The 25,702-nt window shown below is 32.2% G+C and overlaps 1 protein-coding gene across 1 annotated transcript; it reads left to right on the forward strand.

Moving 5' to 3' along the window:
* Nucleotides 1–493: 493 nt before the first annotated feature.
* LOC134272157 (uncharacterized) lies at nucleotides 494–21,815 on the forward strand (the record flags this gene model as incomplete). Its single annotated transcript, XM_062754406.1, has 7 exons — nucleotides 494–600; nucleotides 4,309–4,516; nucleotides 4,720–4,824; nucleotides 4,918–4,984; nucleotides 6,469–6,677; nucleotides 11,452–11,517; nucleotides 21,765–21,815. Coding segments are annotated over exons 2-7 (676 nt in total), but the record flags the coding sequence as incomplete, so codon positions are not given.
* Nucleotides 21,816–25,702: the final 3,887 nt, after the last annotated feature.

Genomic DNA, 25,702 nt, shown 5'->3' on the forward strand with positions numbered 1-25,702 from the left:
AAAATGTCATACACATGAAGGTATGACGCATAAGAACCCCCTTTCCCCGGCCGAAATAAATTTTCACATTTAGGAAAGGACTTTACGTATTTTTTTTCTTATCACGAAATTTCTGGATTGGATTTTTTTTTTACCAGACCCTCTTGGAAAAAATGTCCTATAGACCCGCGCCTTTTTTTTTTAATTTACATAAATATCAATCTAATAATAAAATTTATTCAAATATGTGTGACAGTTGGCAGTAAGGAGCGGACAGTTGGCAGTAAGCAGTCAGCAGTTGGCAGTAAGCAGTTGGCTGTCGTATATGGCATTTCATATAATGTAGGGAATGCAATCTCAAATATATTTTCAGCAAATGAGAATAAAAGCACAGTTTTATCGGATCATCTATTTTTGGATCCACATGATCAAAAGAATTAAAAAAAACCATTTAAATACGTGTGCACTAGGCCTACATACAGATACGTGGGGTATTTAAAGAAAAGGTGAAGGTCTTCGAGGGACGCCACATATAGAAGGTATAGGAAGCATTAATTATCTCTCAGATGACGGTTAAGTAAAGGACCTGATTTCAGAGATGTAGAGAAATTATTACAAGAGGTAAAATATTACACGCATCTGAATTATTTTTATTTGAAATAATATAATTTTTACGATTATAAAAAATATCTAGTTTCGTTTTAAGGTGAAATGTCACTAACATTTTTTTTGCTGTTTTGATTTTCATTAACTAGAATAAAATTAGATTCAAATCGAAAATAGTATGAAGCGTTGTTTACCTTTTCAGAACTGAATATAATGTCTAATCATGATCATGATACACTGTATGTGGAAAATATGATAGAGTACTAGTAAATATGAAGATTTAAATCGATCATGTTTATTTCACAAAAAATAAATTATATATCGACAAAGTAGCATGCTTGTTTTATTAAAGTAAGAACTACACACAGAAAATTAAAAAACAAGGACATTCATGATAACGTTACGTTAATCATAAATTTCTGTCAAATTGTTAACATTTACTTTTTACACAAATCACTGGACACAGATCTCGACTGACAATGCAATGATTTTTGACTTAGATGTGCTTTTTTTTTTAATTTTCTGAACAGAATTCTCTGGATTATAGTTTCAATGTTGTTCATTAATAAACAAAAACATCATATATTAATGAGAGTCAAGAATCTGTACATAAAAAATAAATAGATGTAATTTTAACACGTGACCTTTTCTCCCCAATATGGAAAATCTTTGATCAGTATTAGATCCTCTGAATTTTAGTTTGGAAATAAAGACACAATTAAAGAACATTTTTACAAAATAGATTTATCAGGAATCTGTCTGTGTTTCAGACCTAAAGTTCTACGCATAATTGAAAGGTAGGGGGGGGGGCGGGGAGGGTAAACCAACAAAAAGGTACGCTCCAATTTTCAATGCCTATACTATGTATATATTTGCAAAAAAAGGTCTTTTAAACATTATAGTTTCAGAAAATAATGATTAAAGTCTTCAAATATATCAAATATTATCAGACATAGGCATATATTATATTTCACCAATATTTATTAGAAAAGTTAAGATGTGTTTAAGGGGGCTCTCTACACCTGTAAAGTATAACTGATTTTTGTTGCATGCATTTGCTTCTAATAATAGGCCCCATATCCGATGAAATAAGGTTCCTTAGTATTTCAATTTATTTTTTAGAAATATTTGAAATATTTAATTTATTTTGTTAAAATTCCTCCTATCTGTATTTTTAAAAGCCCAGTGCTTTAAATTTCTCTTCAATTATGTACTAAATTGTCTGATAAAATTAATCATTATTATTCATGGTAGCATTTTGAAAGTGTTGTCAAACAGAAATACTCCACCAAAGGAATTTACAAAAATCCAATTAGTGTCTAATTTTGTTTCTTACTTTTGGACAGTGCTCTCATAGGCGTAGTCAAGGGGGGGGGCAGTGGGGGCACTAGCCCCCCCCCCACCTTCAGATCGGGGGGGGGGGGGCAAGATGATGTCTGTGCCCCCCCCCCACTTTTTAATAATAATAATAATCTTTATTGCATATTACACTCATATGGGTCAAGCAATACAAAAAACAAACAAAATCAATGAGAACAATGAATTATATATACAATATCCATATAGAAATTTATTCCCTAAATGTTACACCAATGTGGATCTTTTAGTTCTCAATTCTAATAATTGTTTTATAAAAGTGCAAACAGCCGGTATAACTTCAAGTTTTGGACTTAGTATATATTCAAGTTTCTGAGTAGGTGATTTGAGGTAGAATGAAGAACAATTATCTAACATAGCTTTTATAAGTATATTCCTTGCTTGTATATTTAAGGAATCACTGTCTAGTTAGGAGAGTATGCCAGGGCATCAACAATAGTGGGAAACATGGGATAATTTGCATAACGGGAGAAGCCCGTTATGCTTAAATTATCCCATGTTTCCCACTATTGTTGATGTCCCTGGCATACTCTCCTAACTAGACAGTGATTCCTTATATTTCCATTTCATTGTGAAATAAAATGATAGATTCAGACTTCAAAATGTGGAGATAGATTTAGATTAAACTAGAACTCCCATGCGGATTTCAATAGTCCTCGCCCACTGACGCCAGACACAAAGGAAGCCGCACGAGATTTACGTGCATATTTGGCCTCCTTAGCATCAAGCACAGAGACAGATGCGCACGAGATTTGCATGCGTTTAAGGCCTTCATAGCTCCAGACCTATCGACCTGTGTAATTTACATTCCGGTAGAAATGTCAAGAAATCAACTCCGGTAACTTTCAAAGGGTTATCACAGAGAAAAAAAATTAGAAATGGAAATATTCAAGCTACACTGTATAGAAAAAAATGTGATTCATCATCAGTAGTATTACATGAAGAACATAATCTTTGTTCTCGAGGTATTTTCTTATGTCTACCAATTTCTATCATTAGGCAGTGGTCACTTGTTCGAAATTTAGTTAGCATTTGTCTATTCTTAAAACTATTTTCAAGCATAAGATACTCTTCCATATCGACATTGTGTTTTATTTTACTGTACAAGTATAGTTTTGAATTTTCTGTTAATTTTCCATAGTTTTTTCTTTATAATTATCTAGTACAATTTTCTTTTTAACTTTCTTCTTTTTAACTGAATTTCTAATTTTGTCAAATTTTTCATCTTTTTTGTTGTATTCATTGCTATTTAAATTATTTTCTTCAAATAAAGACATTGCAAGGGTATGCCAGGAGTAAAATCCTTCTTCATGCATAGATATATTAATATTATATGATTCTTTAATCAAGGGGTTTACATTTTGAGAGTTTAGCCGTACAAAGTACATCATGAAGAATAAAATCACAGCTATTTTGAAGTAATATTTAACCTCATTTTATGGCATTTTTTTATGTTCAACAAATGAGTAAGTAATAGTTGTATAATGTAGTAATTAAATCGTCAAGACCTCCCCCCCCCCACTTTTTTCCCCAACATAACCTTTACTGTAGGAAATGTTCATTGAAGAGATAGTTGCCCCCTTTTTTTGACCACAGTATAGTGATATCGAAGAATGTACCTTTGAAAAAGTTGGCCACTAATACACACCCACACACCCCCGAAATAGGATTTTCGAGTTTGGGGAACTTTCAATCTTGGGTTTTTTTTTTGCTTGTCAAAGAATTCTGAAGTTGAGCCCCACCCCAACCCCCACTTTTAAGTTTGTGACTACGCCTCTGGCTCTCGAGATATTGTAAAAATCATTTGAACAAATATCTTGGAGAATGTATACATAAACTCTTTTTGTATGAAAATTAAAAACAAAATTAATATGAAATAAAATGAATCATTATAAAAGATATTTTGACAAAGTTATTTTTTAAAAATCTTATTTGAATCTTTAAAAAAGATTACAGAGCAAATTGACCGGCTTCTGCTAGTTATCAATCATGTGAGTTCGAATTCAGTTTTTTCATTTTTATCCAGCTATTGAATACATACAGGTATTTAACTGGTTTAAAAATTTCAAAATTGTTCAATATCCACTCATCGTACATTAAATTCCTTTAAAACATTTAAACACAAAGGGAATAAAATATATATGAAATAGTGTTTTTTTTAAATAGCTTTAAAAAATCTTTTATAGCATGCATAAAGTTGTTAAATTTTGCTTATTTGTTTTCTGTTTTGAGGGTTTGTTTAAACGAGGAATCCCAACCTATAAAGTTTTACATTTTATATGAGAAATCAGTGTAAATTTAATTTATGCTATTTTTGCAGAATTTAATATTCAATTATACAATTAGGTTTTTATCGACTTCAATATCAGTACAACTATGGAAAGTTTTGTCGACTCTTGTCCACAAAACCTCACAGAAGCTATAAATGCATCTACAAGACTTGGCTGTGGAAGGGACAAATATAATAACGATCAGTATATATGTCTCCCTAACATCGAGAAGACTGGTCTAGTAGAGTTCTGTCACGATGGAATCATGGGGATAATACAAAAAGGTGAGCCACTAAAAATTTGGTTAGTCGAAAATCAATGATATAATTTAATTTAATTTAAAAATCAATAACAAATATTTATTCCACTTACCAAACATATGCATAAAAGATGAAAACTCAATTAAACATAGAACATCTACACACACTTTATTTATACATTCAAATCTGTCTTGTCATCATTGACAAAATCGGTCATACGTATTTAGGATACTGTTTGGAGACGACGGAAGGAAAACTGTTTCCATATGCCTGCTCAGGATTTTTAGAAGGCTGTCCAGAGGATGCTTTTAGAAACAATGAAAATTACAAATGTAAGGACCAAAACATATCTGTATTATAGATAAGTAACAACATAAAAAAAGACCTTCACACAAACATTCAATCTTCATAATTGGTTGATTTAGATCCTGCATGTCAAAGAATTAACACAGTGAACCGTTGCTATCTTGCCGATCCTTCCTGTTCAAAAACGTAAGTAAAGGAAACCCATCAAACAAATGTGCTTTTATTAGGTAATCTCAGATGACCCATTGCTATCCTTTTTCGTCCGGTGTCGTGCGTTAAACTTTGAACATATTCATCTTCTCTGCAACCATTCAACCATTTTCAACCAAATTTGGCATTAAGTATGGGTGAAGCGAAACAAAAATTGTGAATTTCGTGGTCCCTGCCTCCCCACCCCTGGGGTCTGAGATGTGGGACCAAAACCACTAAAATTAATACAATGTTTAAAAATCTTCTACTTTACTACTGGTTATCAAGCAGCCAAACTGTTTGCATGATTGTAATCAGTATTGAGTCCTCTAACAAAATTTTGAAATCCATGGCCCTGGGGACAGGGGTTCTAGTGCTAAAATGCGGTTATAAAGATTATATAGTGAACATGCATTATTTGTTTGAAAATCTTCCTTTCTGCTCCTTGGCATGAAATAAACTAAATAAGTACAAAGTAATGTTCAATAAGACTGCCTCTTTCAAAATTGTGAATTTCATGACCCCAGGGTCAGGGGTTCTTAGGTGCTATGGCTGAGCTATATAGATTATAAGTGAAAACACATTATTTCTTTGACAAAATGCTTTGCCCCTGCGTATTTACATGTAATAAAAAAACCAAATACATACATGTAGTTATGTTGAATAAGGCTACCTCTTCCAAAATTGTGAATTTCATGACCCCGGGGTTAGGGGTTCTGGTGTTAGGGCGGGGCACTATTAATAATATAGTGAAAATGCATGTATTATTTGAAAATCTTCTTCTCTGCTCCTGGATATTAAACAAACGAAACAAGTATATAGTTATGATGACCAAAAATGTGTCTTCCAAAATTGTGATTTCATGAACCCTGGATTGCGAGTTCTCGGGTTGGGGCAGGATTCTATTGATTCATTTGTATAATGAAAATACATGAATTCTTTAAAAATCTTTTTCTCTGTACCTGAGTATTAAATAAACTAAACAAGTACATAGTTCTGTTGAAAAAGTGTGCCCATTCCAAAATTGGGAATTTCATTAGCGTCAGGGTTAGGGTTTCTGGTGTTAGGATGGGGCTCTATGGGTTATATAGCGAAAAATTCTTTTAAAATCTCCTCTGCTCCTGAGTATCAAACCAATGAACTATGTACATAGTTATGATGAACAAGGATGCCTCTTACATATTTATGAATTTCTGGATCCCAGGGAAGGGGTTTGTGTGTTAGGATGGGGCTCTAATGATAATGAAGTGAAAATGCATGGATTCTTCAAAAACCCTTTTTGCTCCTGGGTATTATGTCAATGTTAGACATGAAATATGCCTCTTCTAAAATGGTTAATTTCAGGGCCCTTGGCTCAAGGTACCTGGGGTGGGCGCGGTTGTCACATAGTCTGAAAATAAATTAATGCGTTAAAGTCTGCTTATTTGGTATTAATCAACCTTTTATGATGAAATAAAATTTATAATTTTTTTTAAAAACAGAACCCTTAACTTAGATCTTGGTGTCTACAACACTACGGCAATAAATAATCAAACAACCACAAACCAGGAGTACGAATCCCCCGATATTGGTGTAATAGTAGGAGGACTGTGTGCTGGAGTGATTGTCCTCATCGTACTACTATTCTTAGGTGTTCTTCTATGGAAAAGAAAGCAAAGGAGGAAAAATAAGACATTAGAACCAAATCCAGGTATTCAAGGGTTTATTTGAATTTTGATGTACAATAATTTTTATACAAAATTCCTTTTTATGTCAATTTGACACTCAATGATATCACAATAGTGATCGAGTCCTTCTTGTTACATAATAAGATTGAATGATAAATTAATTACAACCCCCCCCCCCCTTATTTACCTTCTAATCCCCTTCCCGATTCTTTAAGCCTGAATTTTTAGTACACCTGAGTAGTAGTCTTTTAGAACTGAAATATTTTATATTAATTTGAAGTTTCTGGATCTTTTTAATTCCAATGTAGAAAAATGAATTCTTATATGTCCTCCTGAAAGGCCACGTGTAGATGAACATAACATAGCATTTTTCTACAATGTTTGACCTCAGCCAGTGAGAAGGCTAGGAGTTATCAATCATATGATATCATTTGATGTTGATATTGGATAAAATGTATAATCATTGGAAAGGATTAATGATATCTTGCCAATAATATGATTCTGTTTAGAGTCTTTCTCCTTCTTATCCACCTATTCACACACAAAAAAAACCATTTAGCGGTCAAACTCTGAAACATGTCATGGTCGTCACGCGATTTCTAGCACAGTAATTTTACAATGAATTATATAGCAGCTGTAGTGGTGCTTCTGTGTCGGCCGATTTACTTCCCTGTGATATTCAATATAAACTCGCACAATTCTATATAAACTAGCAGAAACGTCTGCAATAAAAATAGTCCATCTCATTTTTCTGCATTAATCTAATTTTCATAAATGATTTGAAAGTAATTAAATTGAATTTTATTTAACTTAACTTGAATAGCATATTTTTGTCATATCTATGAGAAATGACTCAAAATTTGATTTCCGTATGAAAAAGTAGTCCCAGTTTTCTGTAATTTATCAATCGACAATCCTCGGCTGACTCCACTACGCCCCAGTGCTGTTAAGAGTTTATTCTGAATAGTTAACTTTTTGATACGTAAGTTTAGTTCATTCTCTCCTTTATATACCAAGTGGTTTAATTGTTATGTCATTTAAAGGAATGACAAAATTTAGGAAAATCTTTGGAAAGGGTCGGAATTATCTAAAATAGAGCTTTTGTCTGCTGTCAGTGTAAGAAGCTGTGGAATACTTGTAACGCTAAAGTTTTACACAACTTCTTTTAATTTGTTCAAGCAATGAAAAGACAGAACAACGTTTCGTTTAAAAAATAGTACGGAAAAAAATCACTATCAGACATTTATTTTTTCTGACAAGTAAAATGATCTGTTAGACTGGAAAAAATTTTTGTCAGACCAGATACATGCAACTCATTTTTTTTAAAATGGTAAAGGGAAAAAACAATAGCATTTAAATGCTATTCAAGTTTTTTGATATTCGAAATCACGATTTTAAATGACATTAATTTTTAATTTCATGAATTTATCAGCATTTAGTTGGTCACGTGTTCATCACTAGAACTGAATTTTGAAAAATGTGCGTGGCTTTAATTAATAATTAATAAAACAATTAAAATGAATGAATGCATGTGTATGCAGACACAATGGTATATTAATCCAAATGATCAATGTGTGAAAACTCGTTCCTCGTGTTTTTAATTTTCTTGTAGTAGCCGTTAGACTATGTCTGATATTTAATTAAATTCGAGTTAAATCAAAATCACAAAAATTAAGTGTCACTCGCGTGGCGCAGTTGTTAAAATAGTTTGCTCAAGAGATTCAAAGTAAGGTGTTGATCCTTGCGTCGCACGTTCCTGTGGGATGCATTTTGAGATGAACTCTTTTGATGAGGCCATTATACACCGAAATCCTATTTCGCTGTAGGTGCTGGCACAAAACGACCCCTCACTGCTCAATGGTTGTGAGTGCTGTGTACAGTTAAAAATTTATAGACCTACATGTAGCTAACTCCATCGGCAAGTGGTAGTGTCTCAATATGAGTGAAAAATTATCGAACGTAAAACAAATAAAATGTAAAGTATTTAGACATACTTACTTCTATTTAGAAATCACTTGAAATGAAATTTAAAGTTATTTAATATTAAGATAGATACATTTGATAGAAAAGATAAGCACAGAATTCTGTAAAAATTAATTATTGTGTCCGAAAAGAACCATTCATACCCAAAAGAGAAAAGCAAATGCGTGTTTTAATCAGAGGAAGAAAAATGACAATCTAGTGTCTGTTGATGGTAACATCGAATATGAAGATTGTTTGTTTCTTTGTTGGGACCAAATATCTTCAAAAAAGAGTAGGGGGCGTTTTGATTCAAATGCTTCATAAGTATAAGGGCAGTGTTTGAGTAATAAATGGTACTAAAAGGAGATTGAATCCTACCCACAAAATAGTATTTTCGAGTTTGGAAAAACTATTTTTTTTTTGGTGGTGGGGGTTGTTTGTCTTGTTAAGTCAAATTGTTGTCAGGTTTTTATCAGGGAAGTTAAATTGTTTTTCTCTGCTCCCCCCTTCACACTTTCAAAAAACGGTGCTAAGTAAATTGAACTTATTTTTAATGCTTGGTGTTGTATCTCTTTCAAATCTGCACTAACTGACCTGTAATTAAAAGTAGCTGAAGAACTGCTGCTCTCCGAAAAAAATATTTTGACAGACAGCTACTGTACAGCGCCACCCATTGTAAAAACAGTACATTTATTGAACACGAAAAGTTGAGCTTAGTTCTGGATTAATCCTTTATAATTCTTAGCTCAATCGTGAAAAAGATTTATAAAAATCCTTTCCTCCTTGATGAAGTTCGCTTATATTTGACATTTGCACGAAGTGCGTTGGACCAAATTTTCTTGCAAACCAAAATTGCAGCAAAAATTTTTGAGGAAGGTGGAAGACGATGGTATAAATGGACGACATTTTATATGATCTCAATTTTTAGGCCAGATTAGGGACTGAGGGGCTATTAACAATACTTATAAGGAATGTTTTGTTGTGGAACAGTGAAAGAATATTTTAGAACATGTTAGTAATATTTTGATGTGACAATTAAAAAAAACATGGAAAAATAAAATTAATTGAGAACCAGCGCACTTTTTATGTGCAGTAAATATATACAGTTTTTTAGCTCACCTGAGCTGTAAGCTCAAGTGAGCTTTTCTGATCACCCGTTGTCCGTCGTCCGTCCGTCCGTCTGTCTGTAAACTTTTCACATTTTCAACTTCTTCTCAAAAACCACTGGGCCAATTTTGACCAAACTTTGTACAAAGCATCCTTGGGTAAAGGGAAATTTAAATTGTTAAAATCAAGGGCCAAGATCCCTTTCAAGGGGAGATAATCAAGAAAATACAAAAATAGGGTGGGGTCATTAAAAAATCTTCTTCTCAAGAACCACTGGGCCAGAAAAGCTGAAACTTATATGAAAGCATCCTGGGGTAGTGTAGATATTAAATTGTTAAAATCATGACCCCGGGGGTAGGGGGCGGCCACAATAGGGAATCCAAGTTTTACATAGAAATATATAGAACAAATCTTTAAAAATCTTCTTCTCAAGAACCACTGGGCCAGGAGAGCTGAAACTTATGTGGAATCATCCTTGGGTAGTGTAGATATTAAATTGTTAAAATCATGACCCCCGGGTTGTAGGGCGGGGCCACAATAGGGAATCCAAGTTTTACATAGAAATATATAGAACAAATCTTTAAAAATCTTCTACTCAAGAACCACTGGGCCAGGAAAGCTGAAATTTAGGTGGAATCATCCTTGGGTAGCGTAGATATCAAATTGTTAAAATCATGACCCCCGGGGGTAGGGCGGGGCCACAATAGGGAATCCAAGTTTTACATAGAAATATATAGAACAAATCTTTAAAAATCTTCTACTCAAGAACCACTGGGCCAGGAAAGCTGAAACTTATGTGGAAGTATCCTTGGGTAGTGTAGATATTAAATTGTTAAAATCATGACCCCCGGGGGTAGGGCGCGGCCACAATAGGGAATCCAAGTTTTACATAGAAATATATAGAACAAATCTTTAAAAATCTTCTACTCAAGAACCACTGGGCCAGGAAAGCTGAAATTTATGTGGAATCATCCTTGGGTAGTGTAGATATTAAATTGTTAAAATCATGACCCCCGGGGGTAGGACGGGGCCACAATAGGGAATCCAAGTTTTACATAGAAATATGTATAGAACAAATCTTTAAAAAAGATCTGCATCACCCAAGTTACTCAGGTGAGCGATGTGGCCCATGGGCCTCTTGTTTTTCAATGGGTGCCACTGTAGCTCTCCGGTCTATCAAAATTTTTTTTTTCGGAAAGCTACAGTTCTGCAGCTAATTTAAAAGCAGTCCCATCCTGGGATGATCTTTGCTATTCAAATACAATTGAAATTATTTTTAATGTTTCGTGTTGTATCTCTAACAAATTAGATCTAACTGACTTAAATCTGAAAGCATGAAAATGTTCCTCTACTTCCTGTGAGATCTTTCAGATTACCATGTACAATTCCCATGAGTACTTTCAGTACTTTGATTTTTATATCGTATTAATCAAGGCATAGCTGAATTTTGAAAAGTATATAAATACAAAAGCTTTTGGACTACCGTACAATTTTGGTGAATATTTTTAAAATAACATTTAAAGAATTTCGTAGTCTAAACACACGTAAATGGATGCTTGAATTTAATGGTTTTGAATGTATTGCATTAAGGATTTGTCATTAATGATTTTTTTGTTGATGTGTAGAGTTAAAAATCACGAACAGAAATGACACGTAATGACATTGATTTAAATAAATATTTCTAGAACAAATTCTAATTTTAATAAAGATCCATAATATTTATTTTAGAGACGATATCTTTTTTGGAAAGAAGAGAAAAAAGACACGAAAGTGACTCACATAAAAGACTTGAATGTACGTACATGTTGTATTCCACTGCTTTGTAACAAATATACTGAAAATGTTGGTAAGAATGACTATGATATTTTATTTCTGTGTATTACTATCGTAAATCTATATTTCAATTTAAATATAAAATGTAGAAAATATTGAACTTGAATTAATCATGTTATAATTTAAATATAAAATGTAGAAAATATTGAACTTGAATTAATCATGTTATATGTTATTAACAGATTATATCACCATCTAATTTGAAATACAAGATAATCTTTAGAAGAAATAAGTCAATTAATTATTTTGCTCATTTGTAAAATGATCAAATTATAAAGGAACTGTAGCTCAGATTTCATATAAGAATATGATTCATTTCATGAAGCAGGAGGTAAAAAAGGAAATTTTGAAGATTTATGGTTTCACTAGAGTAAAAATACATAATGCGAAGCACTTACATACATGTATAAGATCCCAATGATGCAAACAATGACTACTGCTTTATTACGTATCAACGATTTTTTTCAACATTCAAATGTAGCGATTTGTCATCAACGTATACGAGGGCTGTTCGAAAATCATTGAGTCATTGTGTATATTTTGCTTTCTAATGAACGTCTTTCGTTGAAAATGTGCATAAACGTTTGACACACAATAAGAATTAATAAAAACAACAAACATTTAACAAATATCAAATTTCTTCACTTCCATGATGTAAAAATGCTTCAATAGCATTGGAACCCGGAGCAGTCACGAAATCAGATATTTAAAATATGTAACACCAACGTTCTAACTCTTCGTGGATCCATAATTAGAGCGAAAATGATTTACTCAATGTAATTTTTTTTTTACTTTTTTTCAATTTCATGTTGTGCAAGTTTTTTTTAGAATTTTGATCAGAAATACGGAGATAATAGAAAACTGAAGACAACATATTCTTTTCTTTGCGCATCTTGCCAAATGCCAAAAAATAATTAAACAAGTTTTTCTATCACTTGAAATTAATTTTGTTAACAACTATTTTTGTAGCTAAGTATCGTTTGTCACCAACTTTGGCAAAAGCGAGGAAACATTTAATTTCATTTTTCCGTCAATCTGTCTGTCAGTCAGTATGTCTGACGTATAACTTTAATCTTGGATATTAGTTTTGAACGAGAAGAAGTAGAGCTTTCGTATATCATGTTAACTTAACTTGTGACAAGACAATTCAAATATTATACATTTTTTGATCCCGTGACCTTGACGTTTCACTCACTTTTAAAAATGTTATATTTGCTTCCAACTTTTGATTTAAAAAAGCTGCCTTTTATATTTAAAATGTGCATTATTTATGACAATGCCTTTCCAAATATACATTTACCGTGGTATTTTTTTTTAACCTTGACATTGGACTTTGACATATTTTTCAAACATTTTAACATAAATATTAAATGGACATAAAATATGAATAAAGAAAGAATAGGCTTCATATTAAATGTGTGTATAACCTGTAAAAGATTTTCCAAATGCATGCTTTTTGATCCTGTCATCCTGTCACCTCGACAATGAAGTATGACGTAATGTGGAATCTTAGGAATCTTGGGAAACCAATGTTCTTGGTTTTCATGGGTCATCATTTACCAGGAATTCACATCCTCACGATGTTTATTTTGCAAACATATTGATTCTTTGAACCATCGTATTTAATAGTGAAGTTACGTCCCCACGAACACGTACAATTTTGCCAGCCCAGGAACCTTGATCCCCAAGAATTAAAATGATTCCACAGTACTTATTAATTTTTGCTTGTAACTTTTGCTTTTGTCCTAATTTTTAAAATTTTAGATTTGTTGATTACTTTTAAATGATATGTGACAGTGAGTTCATTTTTGACAAATGTATAACCTGTGACAAATTGTTTCTAAGTGTGCTATGATATTTGACCCCGTGACATTGACTTTCAAGTTTCACAGAATTTCAAACATTTCAAAAGTGTAGCCAACTTTTGAAGACGCAAATATAGGGTATTCATATTTGACCTCTGCATTACCTGTGACAAGCATTTCAAATGCACTCTGATTTTAACCTAGTTACCATGATCATTTTTAAATATTTTAACATTGCTGATAATTTTTTTATTGAAAGAAGATACTTATGGTAGAACCTATCTCAAAGAAGTCTTTGTCACAAGATTTTCAAACTTTTCATAATGATAAATTAGCACTTGCTTATCAATCAGTTAAAAGCACATGACATGTTTCCTTGTTATTAAATGTAGTGCAGCCAGTTAAACATGGAATGATAATTACATATTGCGACTTCACAATTTCAGTCATTTTTAGGGGTACTTGTCATGCAAAGAAGACAAAAAATCACAAAATTACTTCTTTAAACATCGTTGTTTTAATTGTTTATTAATTGAACAGTATTTAACAATATTTCCCGAGAATAAATTCTTTTTTATTCAATTGACGTAAAAGATAAGTCAACATTTTTAAAACTATAGGCAAATGAACTCTATTTATTTCAGTAAATGTTCCACCCTACATTTGTAAATATTTTTCAAAAGTCTTTGTCACAATGTTTTCAATGTTTTATATGATAAAGAACATACCCAAATGATTACAAAAAGTGATTAAATTATATACATTCGCCTCTAACTAATGAGAGATAGATTATTTACCGATGTTAATGTTCTTGACCTTTTTGCACTTACACGGAATTTAATTATTAAATGAATGTTTGTGATTACTTTCACATTAAAAATGTTTATCAAAAATTGTACTTTAAATTTAAAAAGATAATATTTAATAGAGAATTGTAATCAAACTCCAAGAATATGAATAAGTAACAAATTATTATGAAAAGGAATGCACATCATTTCATGATAGATATCACACAATGTACACAGTCACGATTTACAACACGTACATCTTTGTCTTAGACACATTTCATCAAGATATTACAACTATTTAGTTGGCAACAGAAGATTTTTTTAAAGGATTTTTTGCATTCTTTGAAAATAGTTGCATACCTTTACATTATTACAGTAAGTTATATACAAAGTCATTGAAATTTCATTACAAAAGATAGCCTTGGATTTGTCAACTTAATTAAGGTCAAGATCAATTAATTGAACGGTACCTACAGGTTTCTCTAATTCAAGAAACATATTGTCATTAAGCATTTATAACCAAAAAATATAAAATGAATTAAGATTATTTCGGCATGATTTTAATTTGAAGTCTGTAAATGTCAAATTGCATTATGATTTTCTAACATTTCTATTGAAGCTGTAAAGTGGGGGGAAAAGTGACACTAATTATGACGTCATAATGGATCTAGCACAGGTTAACATATTCACTGATGATGTCATACGACGTAGGTTCTACGTTATGGAATGTTCATTTAACTTGTACATTACCAGTTTCAAGACTTTTCCGATTGTTGACTCTGGTTTTTAATATTTTATCACTTTTGCATTACATGTGATACGACCTTTTGGATGGTATCATAATAATTAACAACATGAACTTGATCTAGATGTTTGATATAGTTTTAGAAGCTATAAAATCTATGCCATACTTGTTATCAATTCAATAATTTATGTTTTTGTATGATGTCAGACAGGAAACTCAAACAAGAGATTATCAATATGCCATGAATAATGGCATCTCTCATTCACTGAGGCACCGAAAGAGAGGGACCACAATTCTTTGAATTTGCTTATTTATTTTACCGTGTAACTGTGCATTCACAAGATCAGCAACTGTTCGATTAAAAGTTCAGAAAAATATCAAAGAGCAAGATTGAAAAGTTTCGACGTCATATCTCTGCATTCTTCATACATTTGATTTGTTTTGAACCAAAAAGTTTCCCGGCTCTAAAGGTCCTCTATATATTTAAACCGAACTCATATTAACATTATTTTAAGATATGGGGACAAGGACACTTACTGAATGTTAAAGAATTACCTATTCAAATCCGTTAGTCCGTCAATTTATTACATTTTCATCGAAAATTTTATTGCTTTGGGCGTAATTAATCGACATATTAAGAAATAGTTAAAATCGAAGCCTCAAATGAGTTTTTCTGATCAAAATTCGTCCGTTGTCTGTCGTCATCGTTTCGTATACTTTTCAGATTTTCATCTTCGTTTCAAGAACCACTTGGTCAATTTCTACCAAACCATTTTAGGTAAAGCGCGGTTAATTTATAATAATAATGTATTATTGAATGAAAAAATAAGAAATAACTAATCAAATGAAAGAGCCAATGAAAACATATCTTCGCTAGCCAAGGGTTTCCGATTCGAAATCTTCTCTACAACCCTTGGCAGATTTGGCTGATCTTTTAAAACTCGCGCAAACGAATTTGATTGGCTGCGAAGTCCGAGTCTACGCAAGGTTTTTACTAATCGACGATTTTCTGTTCGTGCTTTATGCAAAATAAGAGTAATATTTACAAGGGTTGAAAGTAAGTACGTGATCTATGCTTAAAAAAAACCAAGGGATTCATTAATTTAATTTTTTAAAATTATATATGTTTTCAAGAATTATTGAAAGGACCACATAAGTCCGTGTTCCGCATTTTAGGTGCATCAATTTAAGCCAATCAAATGTCAGGCTCATTGATTATAATTGACACGGCAACAAGTAGAGAGTGGTGTCAAACTCTTTACCAAAAATATCCACGAAGAACGATATTTTCTACTACTTTTGAGGTGTTCCCACTGCCCGTAGCTGTATGAAGTTGTTTAGATATATTCCACATCAAATTGCATGGAGGTTGCTATATTGTTTCAAACGTCATATTGATCTACGTATGTTACAGCTATTTTCATTGCACAAATATTAAGAAGCTTCAAGGGACTTAACTCAATTACGGCGATAGGCGGCGCAAGTTCCCGTTTGATATAACTAAATCTGCCAAGGGTTGTAGATTAGATTTCGGATCGGAAACCCTTGGCTAGCGAAGATGATGAAAACATAGAGTAAAACTTTACTCAGGCAACTCAATCCAGATGCGCAATAGAACTTTAAGTTTATCAAATTTTAAGATTATATAACTCAAAGCGATATGAAACAAGATGTGTTTGTGAAACACTGATACCCCCGTTTGGCAACAGAACAAAGATTAAACTTTTCTTAAATTCAAATTTAATTAAATGGTACCAAAAGAATGGGTATTCTCACTGGAAAACCGTTGTGAAATTTGAAAGTGGGCCAATGTTAAAGTTTTTTAAGAAGTACAAAATTCTCCAAGGTCAAGGTAAAAAGGTCAAGGTAATTGGTAAAAGTCAAAGTATAAAATTTTCATGTAAAAGAGTGTCAAACTCCAAGGTCAAGGTCAAAAGGTCAAATTTGGTAAGAAGGTCTTGTCAAAAGAAATACACATGTGAAATATGAAAGTCAAACAGACAGAGAGACAGCTAGACAGATAGACACACAGACGGACACGACAAAAACTATACATCCCCGAAACTTCATTTACGGGGGCATAAAAATAAATAAAAACGAATAAATACACATAGATTTCATACTATCACATTAAAACTGAAGTGATTTTTGCTTTTACCTAGCTAGTTGCTCAAAATCTTCTCTTCTTCTGGGTATTAAGCCGATAAACTAAGTGAGCAAGTGACAAGAAAATTTGACTCTTCTAGAATTGTGAATTTCATCCATTTCAAATATCACTTTTGTTTTACTTACAAATACACTGACGACAGACACCTTACTATTGCATTCCTTACGGAAGCTCTACTGGTAAATGAGACTATTGGAATGAACATCTAGTATCGATTGAATTATTTTTTCTCATCTGTAGATGTTCACGATATAGATGATTACGCCAGATGGAAGACAGATATATCAGGTGAACATCTCTCAAGAGTGAAAACTTAAAAATTAGGTTTTAATGTATTTTAATGAAAGACTCGCTCACAACTTCCGATTTGGTTCAAGTCGTTTAGGGTGTTCCAAGTCAGCCAGCATTTCTCTGTAATTTACCCTTTTGCTTTAACTCACACGACAGATCCATACGTCTGACAATCAACCTTGACTTGTAAGATGTGATTTCAGTGTTTCATTTACACAGTAGGGTTTGTCAGACATGATGTTCACTAATATTTTTGTTTACATTTCACAATGAAGGATGATGATCGTTTAATAGCCATTTGTGTTTTAATAGATTTACTTCCTCTTGATATAGCTCTACTAATCGTTCAGTTTGTTCCGTAGTTAATTTCAGTTCTCTCTTCTGTCCCGCCAATAGAAAATTTCCTGCCAGGATTTCCCTAACATTTTGATTGCAACAAATAAGATTAATTTATTCTGAATTATCTCTGGAGAAGAAGTGCGGGAAAAAATCACATGTTAGTTCTTCTTTATATAGATTAACCTATCTGACCTTGTCAATGATTGGTTAAAACCATCTGACTTGCCAGAAGGAATTAGAGCATGTCTCTATTCCATCTGACTTCATATCTCTTTTATGATTTTTCTTATTTACAATGTATGATTTGTAAAATGTCAATTCAATAGCATAATAATTAATACTTAATAGTATACACTTATCCACTGGTTGTGAGAGGGGTTATTCTTTTATCAAACATGCGACAGGGACTTTTCCCCAAAGCTTGCCTTGGTTTTCCTTGAGCGGCCCAAAATTAAATTTATTGATGATCGATTTTCATACGTTTTGTCATCATAATTAATATTTGTTGTTAGTAAAAATGTACAAAGTGATTCGGAATTTCCTAAATGACTGTTACTTTTGAATTTTTCAAAGAGAAAAATATTCCTAGGTACAGTCATAGACATATAATATTACTAGGGATGTCAAAATATATATTTTCCTTAGTCGAACATTCGATTGCATTATTCGAACGATAGTCGACTATTCGGAACATTTTTTTCATGATAAAATCTTTATTTCCGTTTTACTTTTGTTTGCATATAGACTATGCAAGAGTTATCCTTCTTTGGTGTATACATTACGTATGCTTTTGACAGATATTCACAGGAACTTGACTTGTAGCTATTATGTTTACATGAAATTATATTTATTTAGTTTTAATATGCATCAAAAACTACCAGCAAGTATTTTTTAAACTCATTTAAATAAAATACGATAAACACAACATCTACACATCAGGTGTGACATTGTTAATACCGATTACGGTATTAACGTTAAAACAGTTAAATGCCCTAGCTTACAACACTACAATGTATGCGTGTTTTTATAAAAGTAATTATCAAAATGTGTCTCTGCTACCGTATGTGAACCTTTGAACATTACTAAAATAACAATATTAATATGGATACATGGAATGTAATGACTAAATAATTGTGTTTTCATTATATATAATTTTAGAAACAAAACCCAGCACAGTGATTCATAATTTATCAGAAAAACAATTGTTATTGACAATTATCAGATTATAGAAGAGCATTTAATATGCATTTATACATTGATAATGAGAAGTCAATAGTTTTTGTTCGGGAAAATAATTTTGTCAACAATTTAAATTCATAATCAAGAGTTATTGCTCTTTATTTTATCGTATTTTATTTAGTCGATAGTCGGTCGCATTATTCGATAGTCGGTCCTTTCGACTGACAGTCGAATAGTCGACTATTCGTTGACATCCCTAAATATTACCCAAAATACGACCAAAATGCAGGATTTGTGACCTCTATTTCAAATTGTCTGGGAAAGGTCCCACATACATGTACCCTACTGATAGGATAGGGAATCCCCTCCTGAACCTAACCTCCTTGTTGCGTCGCTTAGGGACAACTTATACATAAACAGGGCTAGCAGAAATAAGAAATTGCTAGCCCTGCTGGCTAGTATGGTTTTAAGATTAGTTTCGATCTCTGTGACAGTATTTAGAAATAAAACAACTTTTAATAGTTCTATCCCGAACAAACACGACTTGAAAGACTCAGAATAAATTTTTAATTGTATTAATACCTGTCACGATAAGACAGCAATCCCAAATGGGTAACTTTGGTAAAAATATATGAAAGAAATAACTGTTTTTAATGCCGGCCATGGGTATTTGGTACTGGGATATAAAAATATTGTTTCCTAATTAAATTACAAATTAATCCATTTTTTGGAATGTGCCGTGAGTTATGATGATTAAAAGCATTCATCTTTCTCAGCTTTCCCCAATCTTGCTCATTTCCTTATTCACGTTAAAACCGTGATATATGGTATGTGGTATACCGGTATATAACATGATATATTCAGCCCGCACTTATAAAACCCGTGATATTTTTAAAAAAATCTTTACGATGAACACTTCTGTGCTGAATATCTATAGGCATGACAAGTTCACGTTATCTATGACAACTAGCCTAAAAAATATTTACCAAATAGGGGACTTTTTCTTGTGGTCGCTATATATGATAATAATTTGACGATTCCTCCGTAAAAGATTCATTTTGTTACATATTTACATTTGTACGTGTATGATTACTAAAGTATGTTAATCTAAAATTTATGAAAATTCAAATTTTTAGACGGGTTTGATTGATACATCCTCGAACTTTTACAAGTTTTAATTTTATTCTTAATACTTAGGAAAAGTGGCAATCTTGTTGTGTATAAATGAAAAATATTAAAACTATAATCCAGAAAATTCAGTGTAGAAATGTTCGAAAGCAAAACAAACACACAATATATTGTCAGTCCGTGCATTTGTGGTTAGGGAGAGGGCGTTATAAGTTTTCAGAACTTGTGCCTAATCCCTTTGTAATTTTATTACAATAAAATCTGTTCAAATCAACGATTGAACGCACCAGGTGAATTGTAAACATCAACAATAACAGGGCTCGTGCCCTGTTTACAAAAACTGTGTACGTTTCAGGGGTAATTAAATTAATTTGCGAAACTCTGTACACAACACTTAGCTCGGAATGACTATACTTGAAAGGAAGTTTTGCTTTCTAACATTTCTACTCTGAATATAATTTTTTTGGATTAAATTTTTAATATTTTTCATTAATACACAACAATTAAGACTGCCATCTTTCCTAAGTATAATGAATGAAAATAAAATTTGTGAGTGGGCAACGATGTGTCAATCTAACCCATCCAAAATTTGACGTTTAAACAACTTTAAGATGAAATAAGATTTTTAATTTATTTTTGTGTAAAATGCTATTAAAATACATGTCATAATATTATACAAAAGATATTAACTTTAAATCTGTGTTCGTGCACCTTTAATATTTCTTTTATTTTTATTAGAGCTGGTTTTTTCCAGTATGCTCATTTCACTGTACAGTGAACACAAACTAACCATGCATCAAACACTTGCCAAACCATAGGTAGTCACAACAATTTTCATACAGAACTCAACTAGCAGCTGTTTTTTGAGGAAGTAGAAAATAAAAACTCAAAATTCAGAATTAAAAATCGGTAAATGACATATTTCCAACTTCCATGTCGGTGATAAGGACCAGAGCCTGTTTCTCTTTCAACCTTTAATCATTCTCGAAGAGCTAAGATTTGCTTCTTGTTTTGTCCGAACCAAAGCTCGTTATTGTTTTAATTTCAGACTAAGTGGGATTGAACATCATGTTGTTGATTTTCTATAATGAAACTTAAGACTTATTCCTCTTTAGTTTCCTCTTGTACTTAACCTAACTGGTTATATTTTGGGCACTTTGTTTGGAATAGATCACTGTTCTGACTAGTCTTTTAATATCAGTACTGCATTGCAAAATTGAAGTAAGATGTCAAGACTACACCGTTTCTTCTGGTGTTATCCTATATTCATCAGTAAATGTATAAGTACTTTTTTTTCTTCTTTAAAAGTTTTTTGGAAAATTTATATTTTTTCCTCGATGTTGAACAGACATCTCTTAGGTTATATTGCTATATGCAGTTGCATTTATTAAAAAAAACCCTGATAGTTGTGGGTACAGAAAAAAAACTATACGCAAGGTTATGATAAGCAAGGGAGCTTCCTCTAAAATTATGAGTTTTTCGAAAACGGATCAGGGACTATGGTGTATTTTTTTTAGAGGGAAAATGCATTTTTCCTTCAAAGTCTTTTCTTCTTCTGGGGATTAAGCCGATAAATTAAGTGAGCAAAAAGTAACAAGTGATTTTCATCCATTTCAAATATCACTTTTGTTTTACTTACAAATACACTGACGACAGGCACCTTACTATTGCATTAATTCGTTACTGAAGTTCTACTGTTAAATTAGACTATTGGAATGTAGATATAGTATCTATTGAATAATTTCGGTATTTTTTCTCTTTTGCAGATTCTCCCGACTTTATAGGTGATTACGACTCATGGAAGACAGATATATCAGGTGAGAGTGAAAAATTATGTATGTTAAAGTTTTAAGGTATTTCTTGTCTAATGCCAAATTATACAATCATAAAGTTAGATTATACTTTATCGATGTACTCTAAAACAGACTTTGGGTCTATACGAAGTCAAGAACGATGACCGTAACTTCCCATTAATACTCAGAATAAACAAACTGCCCATGCTTTTGACAAATCAGATATGGACATTTAGATAATCTATAAGAATTAACTTAAATCCGTTGTTTTAAACTGTTTTTTTTTTTCAAAAGATCTTTTTAGAGCAGTTAAACTACTTGTATACTATATGTATACAGCAAACTAACAGTAGCCCACTGGCCTGGGACAACTAAAAATTAAGGTTGGGCTACTAAACATGTAAAATTGAATTAATTGATGATCGATTTTCATACGTTTTGTCATCATTATTAATATTTGTTGTTACTAGTCAAAATGTATAAAGTAATTCGGAATTCCCTAAATGACTGTAACTGTTGAATTCTTTAAATAGAAAAAGTATTCCAAGGTACAGTCATAGACATATAATATTACCCAAAATTACAACCAGAATGCAGGATTTGTGATCTCTATTTCAAAATTGTCTGGGAAAAGTCCCCCCATACATGTACCCCAACAATAGGAGAGGGAACCCCCACTTGAACCTAACCCCCTTGTTGCGTCGATTCGGGACAACTAATACATGAACAGAGCTAGCAGAAATAAGAAATTGCTAGCCCTGCTGGAAAGTATGGTTTTAAGGTTAGTGTCGATCCCTGTCAGTATTTAGAAATAAAACGACTTGAAAGGCTCAGAATAAATCTTTAATGGTATTAATATCCGTTACGATAAGACAGCAATCCAAAATGGTGAACTTTGATAAAAATATATCAAAGAAATAACACAGTTTTTAATACCGGTGTAACGTTGAATATAGATCCGAGTTGAAAATTGACCTAGGGGGTCAATTTTCAACGTTTAATATTGAACCGGGGTCATTTTTCAACGTTGAATATTGAGACCAAAAGTCGTTGAATTTATACCCGGGGTCATTTTTCAACAGCTAGATATTTTTTTTTCTTACACCTGATGACGTCACAAGTTGAAAATTGACCCTGTTGAATATTGACCCCACCTCAAAGTTTGAACATTTTTTTAACTGGGAAGTTGTTTTATGGGATTTATCAGTATCACTTTATTATTATTTCGGTTTCAATTTTTTCCCTTTTCAAGAATAATAGAAATAAACATACAGTATTACCCCGTGTTAGTTAGAATAATCTAACTGTGTCTCGGTACAAGCCCTCACACGTTAAACTGGGTCCGTAGGACAATATCATTTTAACGATAGAACATTCTATCTAACCCCGTGTATACATGTACATTTTGAACAGTGCACGATTTCAGTTATCTTCAAGCATGACAACTTTATTTTTGACAATACTTTCCAAAATCCATGGCATCCATAAATAACTACAAAACAACGAATAGGGCATAAAACAAAAATCTTAAAAATCTGCAGTCTAGAAAGTAGCCCAATATATATATTGATCACGAAAATGATTCCAATGATAGGTTATATTTGTGAAAAGAGCAATATAGCGACCATAGCATGTAAGTAATGCTGACTTTAAATAATTTGTTGAAATCCCTGTAACTTGTCAGTAGCCTGTCTCGGCTTGAAAATTGATCGCTTTCGGACCATAAACTTGAGAATGAGATTATTCTTATTCTAAAACATTCTTACTCTATGGAATGTGATTCCTATTTGATTACTTGTTATTTCTATTTCATTATTTGTAATTTGTATTCGATAAATTGCTATTCCAATTACAGGAAATGTGACAATATGATTCATATATCATAAAATTTACATATTATTTTTTCTCGAAAACACGCGTTTCCTATTCGATGTCATTAATATTTAAAACAATCTGTTGCTAGTCGCTAATTTTGTCATTCCTATTCGATAATTTTATTTTTTTTTTATTCGATAATTATTTGGTTTATAATATGCAATAAAGTTGTTGTTCGAAAACATACTAGCATCCATTTCTATTCGAAAAAATACGATTCCTATTCGATAAACTTTTTATCTTATTTACATAATTTTATCTCTATGATCTCCTATCATGCGATGTTTTTTTTTTTTAATTCTTTTTCAATAATTGCCATGATTGCATTCTGGGAAATATGACAAATTAAAGTAGAATTTGTTGTAAACTCAATTAAATAGGAATGTGAAGTTTCACATTATTATCGAATATAAATCATTTTATTACATAGATTGACAAAACAAAATTTGAAAATTTTGGGAATAAGGCACAAGTTTTCTCTCTTCAAGACTTAGAGACTAGGGATCAGCATACATTAAGCTGTTGCTGTTTAATATTAAATAAATGTGTTTCGTTTTATACATTGATGGAGTAATTATAGAGGATGTAGTTATTCAGAATGCTAATTTAATTATTTGATTATGTCTCGTATCAATTTTTGACAAAGGTATCCAATATGTTTTAATATAAAGTACATGTAGATCCTAATTCAAGACTTCAAGGCATTGTTACGTCTCATCAATTACGGAACATAAAAAAATTAATATTAATACAATAATACATGTGCCTTGAGTTGTGATGATCAAAAGCATACATCTTTCTTACCTTTTCCACAGTCTTGCTCATTTCATTATTCACGTTAAAATTGTACACCGGTATATTACATGATATAAGGGTTCAGCCCGCACTTGTAAAACCGGTGATAATTCAAAACTACTCTTTACTATAACCACTTAAGTGCTGAAGATCTTGTGGCACGACAAGTTTACGTTTTCTATGACAACTAGGCAAAAATATATTTACCAAAAATGGGACTTTTTCTTGTAGTTGCTATACATGTGTATGATAATAATTTGACGATTCCTCCGTAAAGGATCTCATTTTGTTACATAGTTACAATTGTACAGGCTTGATAACTAGAGTATGTTATCTTGATTGAGATTAAAATGAAAAAGTTGTTCACGGTAAATATTTGGGGAAGTCCTTTTGAATTACATTGAATCATTATATGTACATATTTCCCGCTGCTTATGGAACGAAACTTCTTCATGGCGTTAGAATTAAAGTATTAAGAAACTGTGTTGTTACTGGTGTGATTACCTATGATTTTTATGCATCCGTAAACGTGTCCGTCCGTCCGTCTGTCTTGCCGTCTCTTTGACGAGCTGTCTGTCTGTTCGTCCGCAAAAACTTTAACCTTGCTCATAACTTTTGATTTAGTGGAGCCATGACTTACATATTTTACATGTGTATTCCATGTGACAAGACCTTTCTTTGGGTACCACCAAATTTTACCTTTTGACCTTGACTTGGTGTTTAACCCACTTTTACATGAAACTTTAAACTTTTAAACTATTACTTTGGTCATATCTTTTGAGCAGTAGACACCAGGACATTTGTACTTCATAAACATGTATGTATTTTTTGTTTAAAGACCTTTCATTGGATACCAACAACCTTGACCCTTTGACTTTGACCTTGTGGATTTCCGTAGTTGTGAAAAAACTTTAACCTTGGCCATACCTTTTGAACGTTAAAAAATAAGGCTTTGATATTTAATATATGTAATCCTTGTGAGAAGACCCTTCGTTGGATACCAAGAACGTTGACCGTTTGACCTTGACCTTTGAATTTGAACTTCTTAAAAAAAGCAAATCTTGACCATAACTTTTAAAAGGTTAGGGCTATAGTGCTTTCATACTTTACATATTTAATCCTATTGACAAGACCTTTCATTTGATAAAAAAAACTGTTGACCTTGACCTTGGAGTTTGACCTACTTATAAAAAAATTACCTTGGCTATAACTTCTTTAGGGATAGGGCTAGGGCTTCCATA

This window comes from Saccostrea cucullata, unplaced genomic scaffold, assembly GCF_032062105.1.
Source record: "Saccostrea cucullata isolate Sc308-1 unplaced genomic scaffold, CSIRO_AGI_Scuc_v1 ctg1732, whole genome shotgun sequence".
Taxonomy (NCBI): Eukaryota; Metazoa; Mollusca; class Bivalvia; order Ostreida; family Ostreidae; genus Saccostrea; species Saccostrea cuccullata.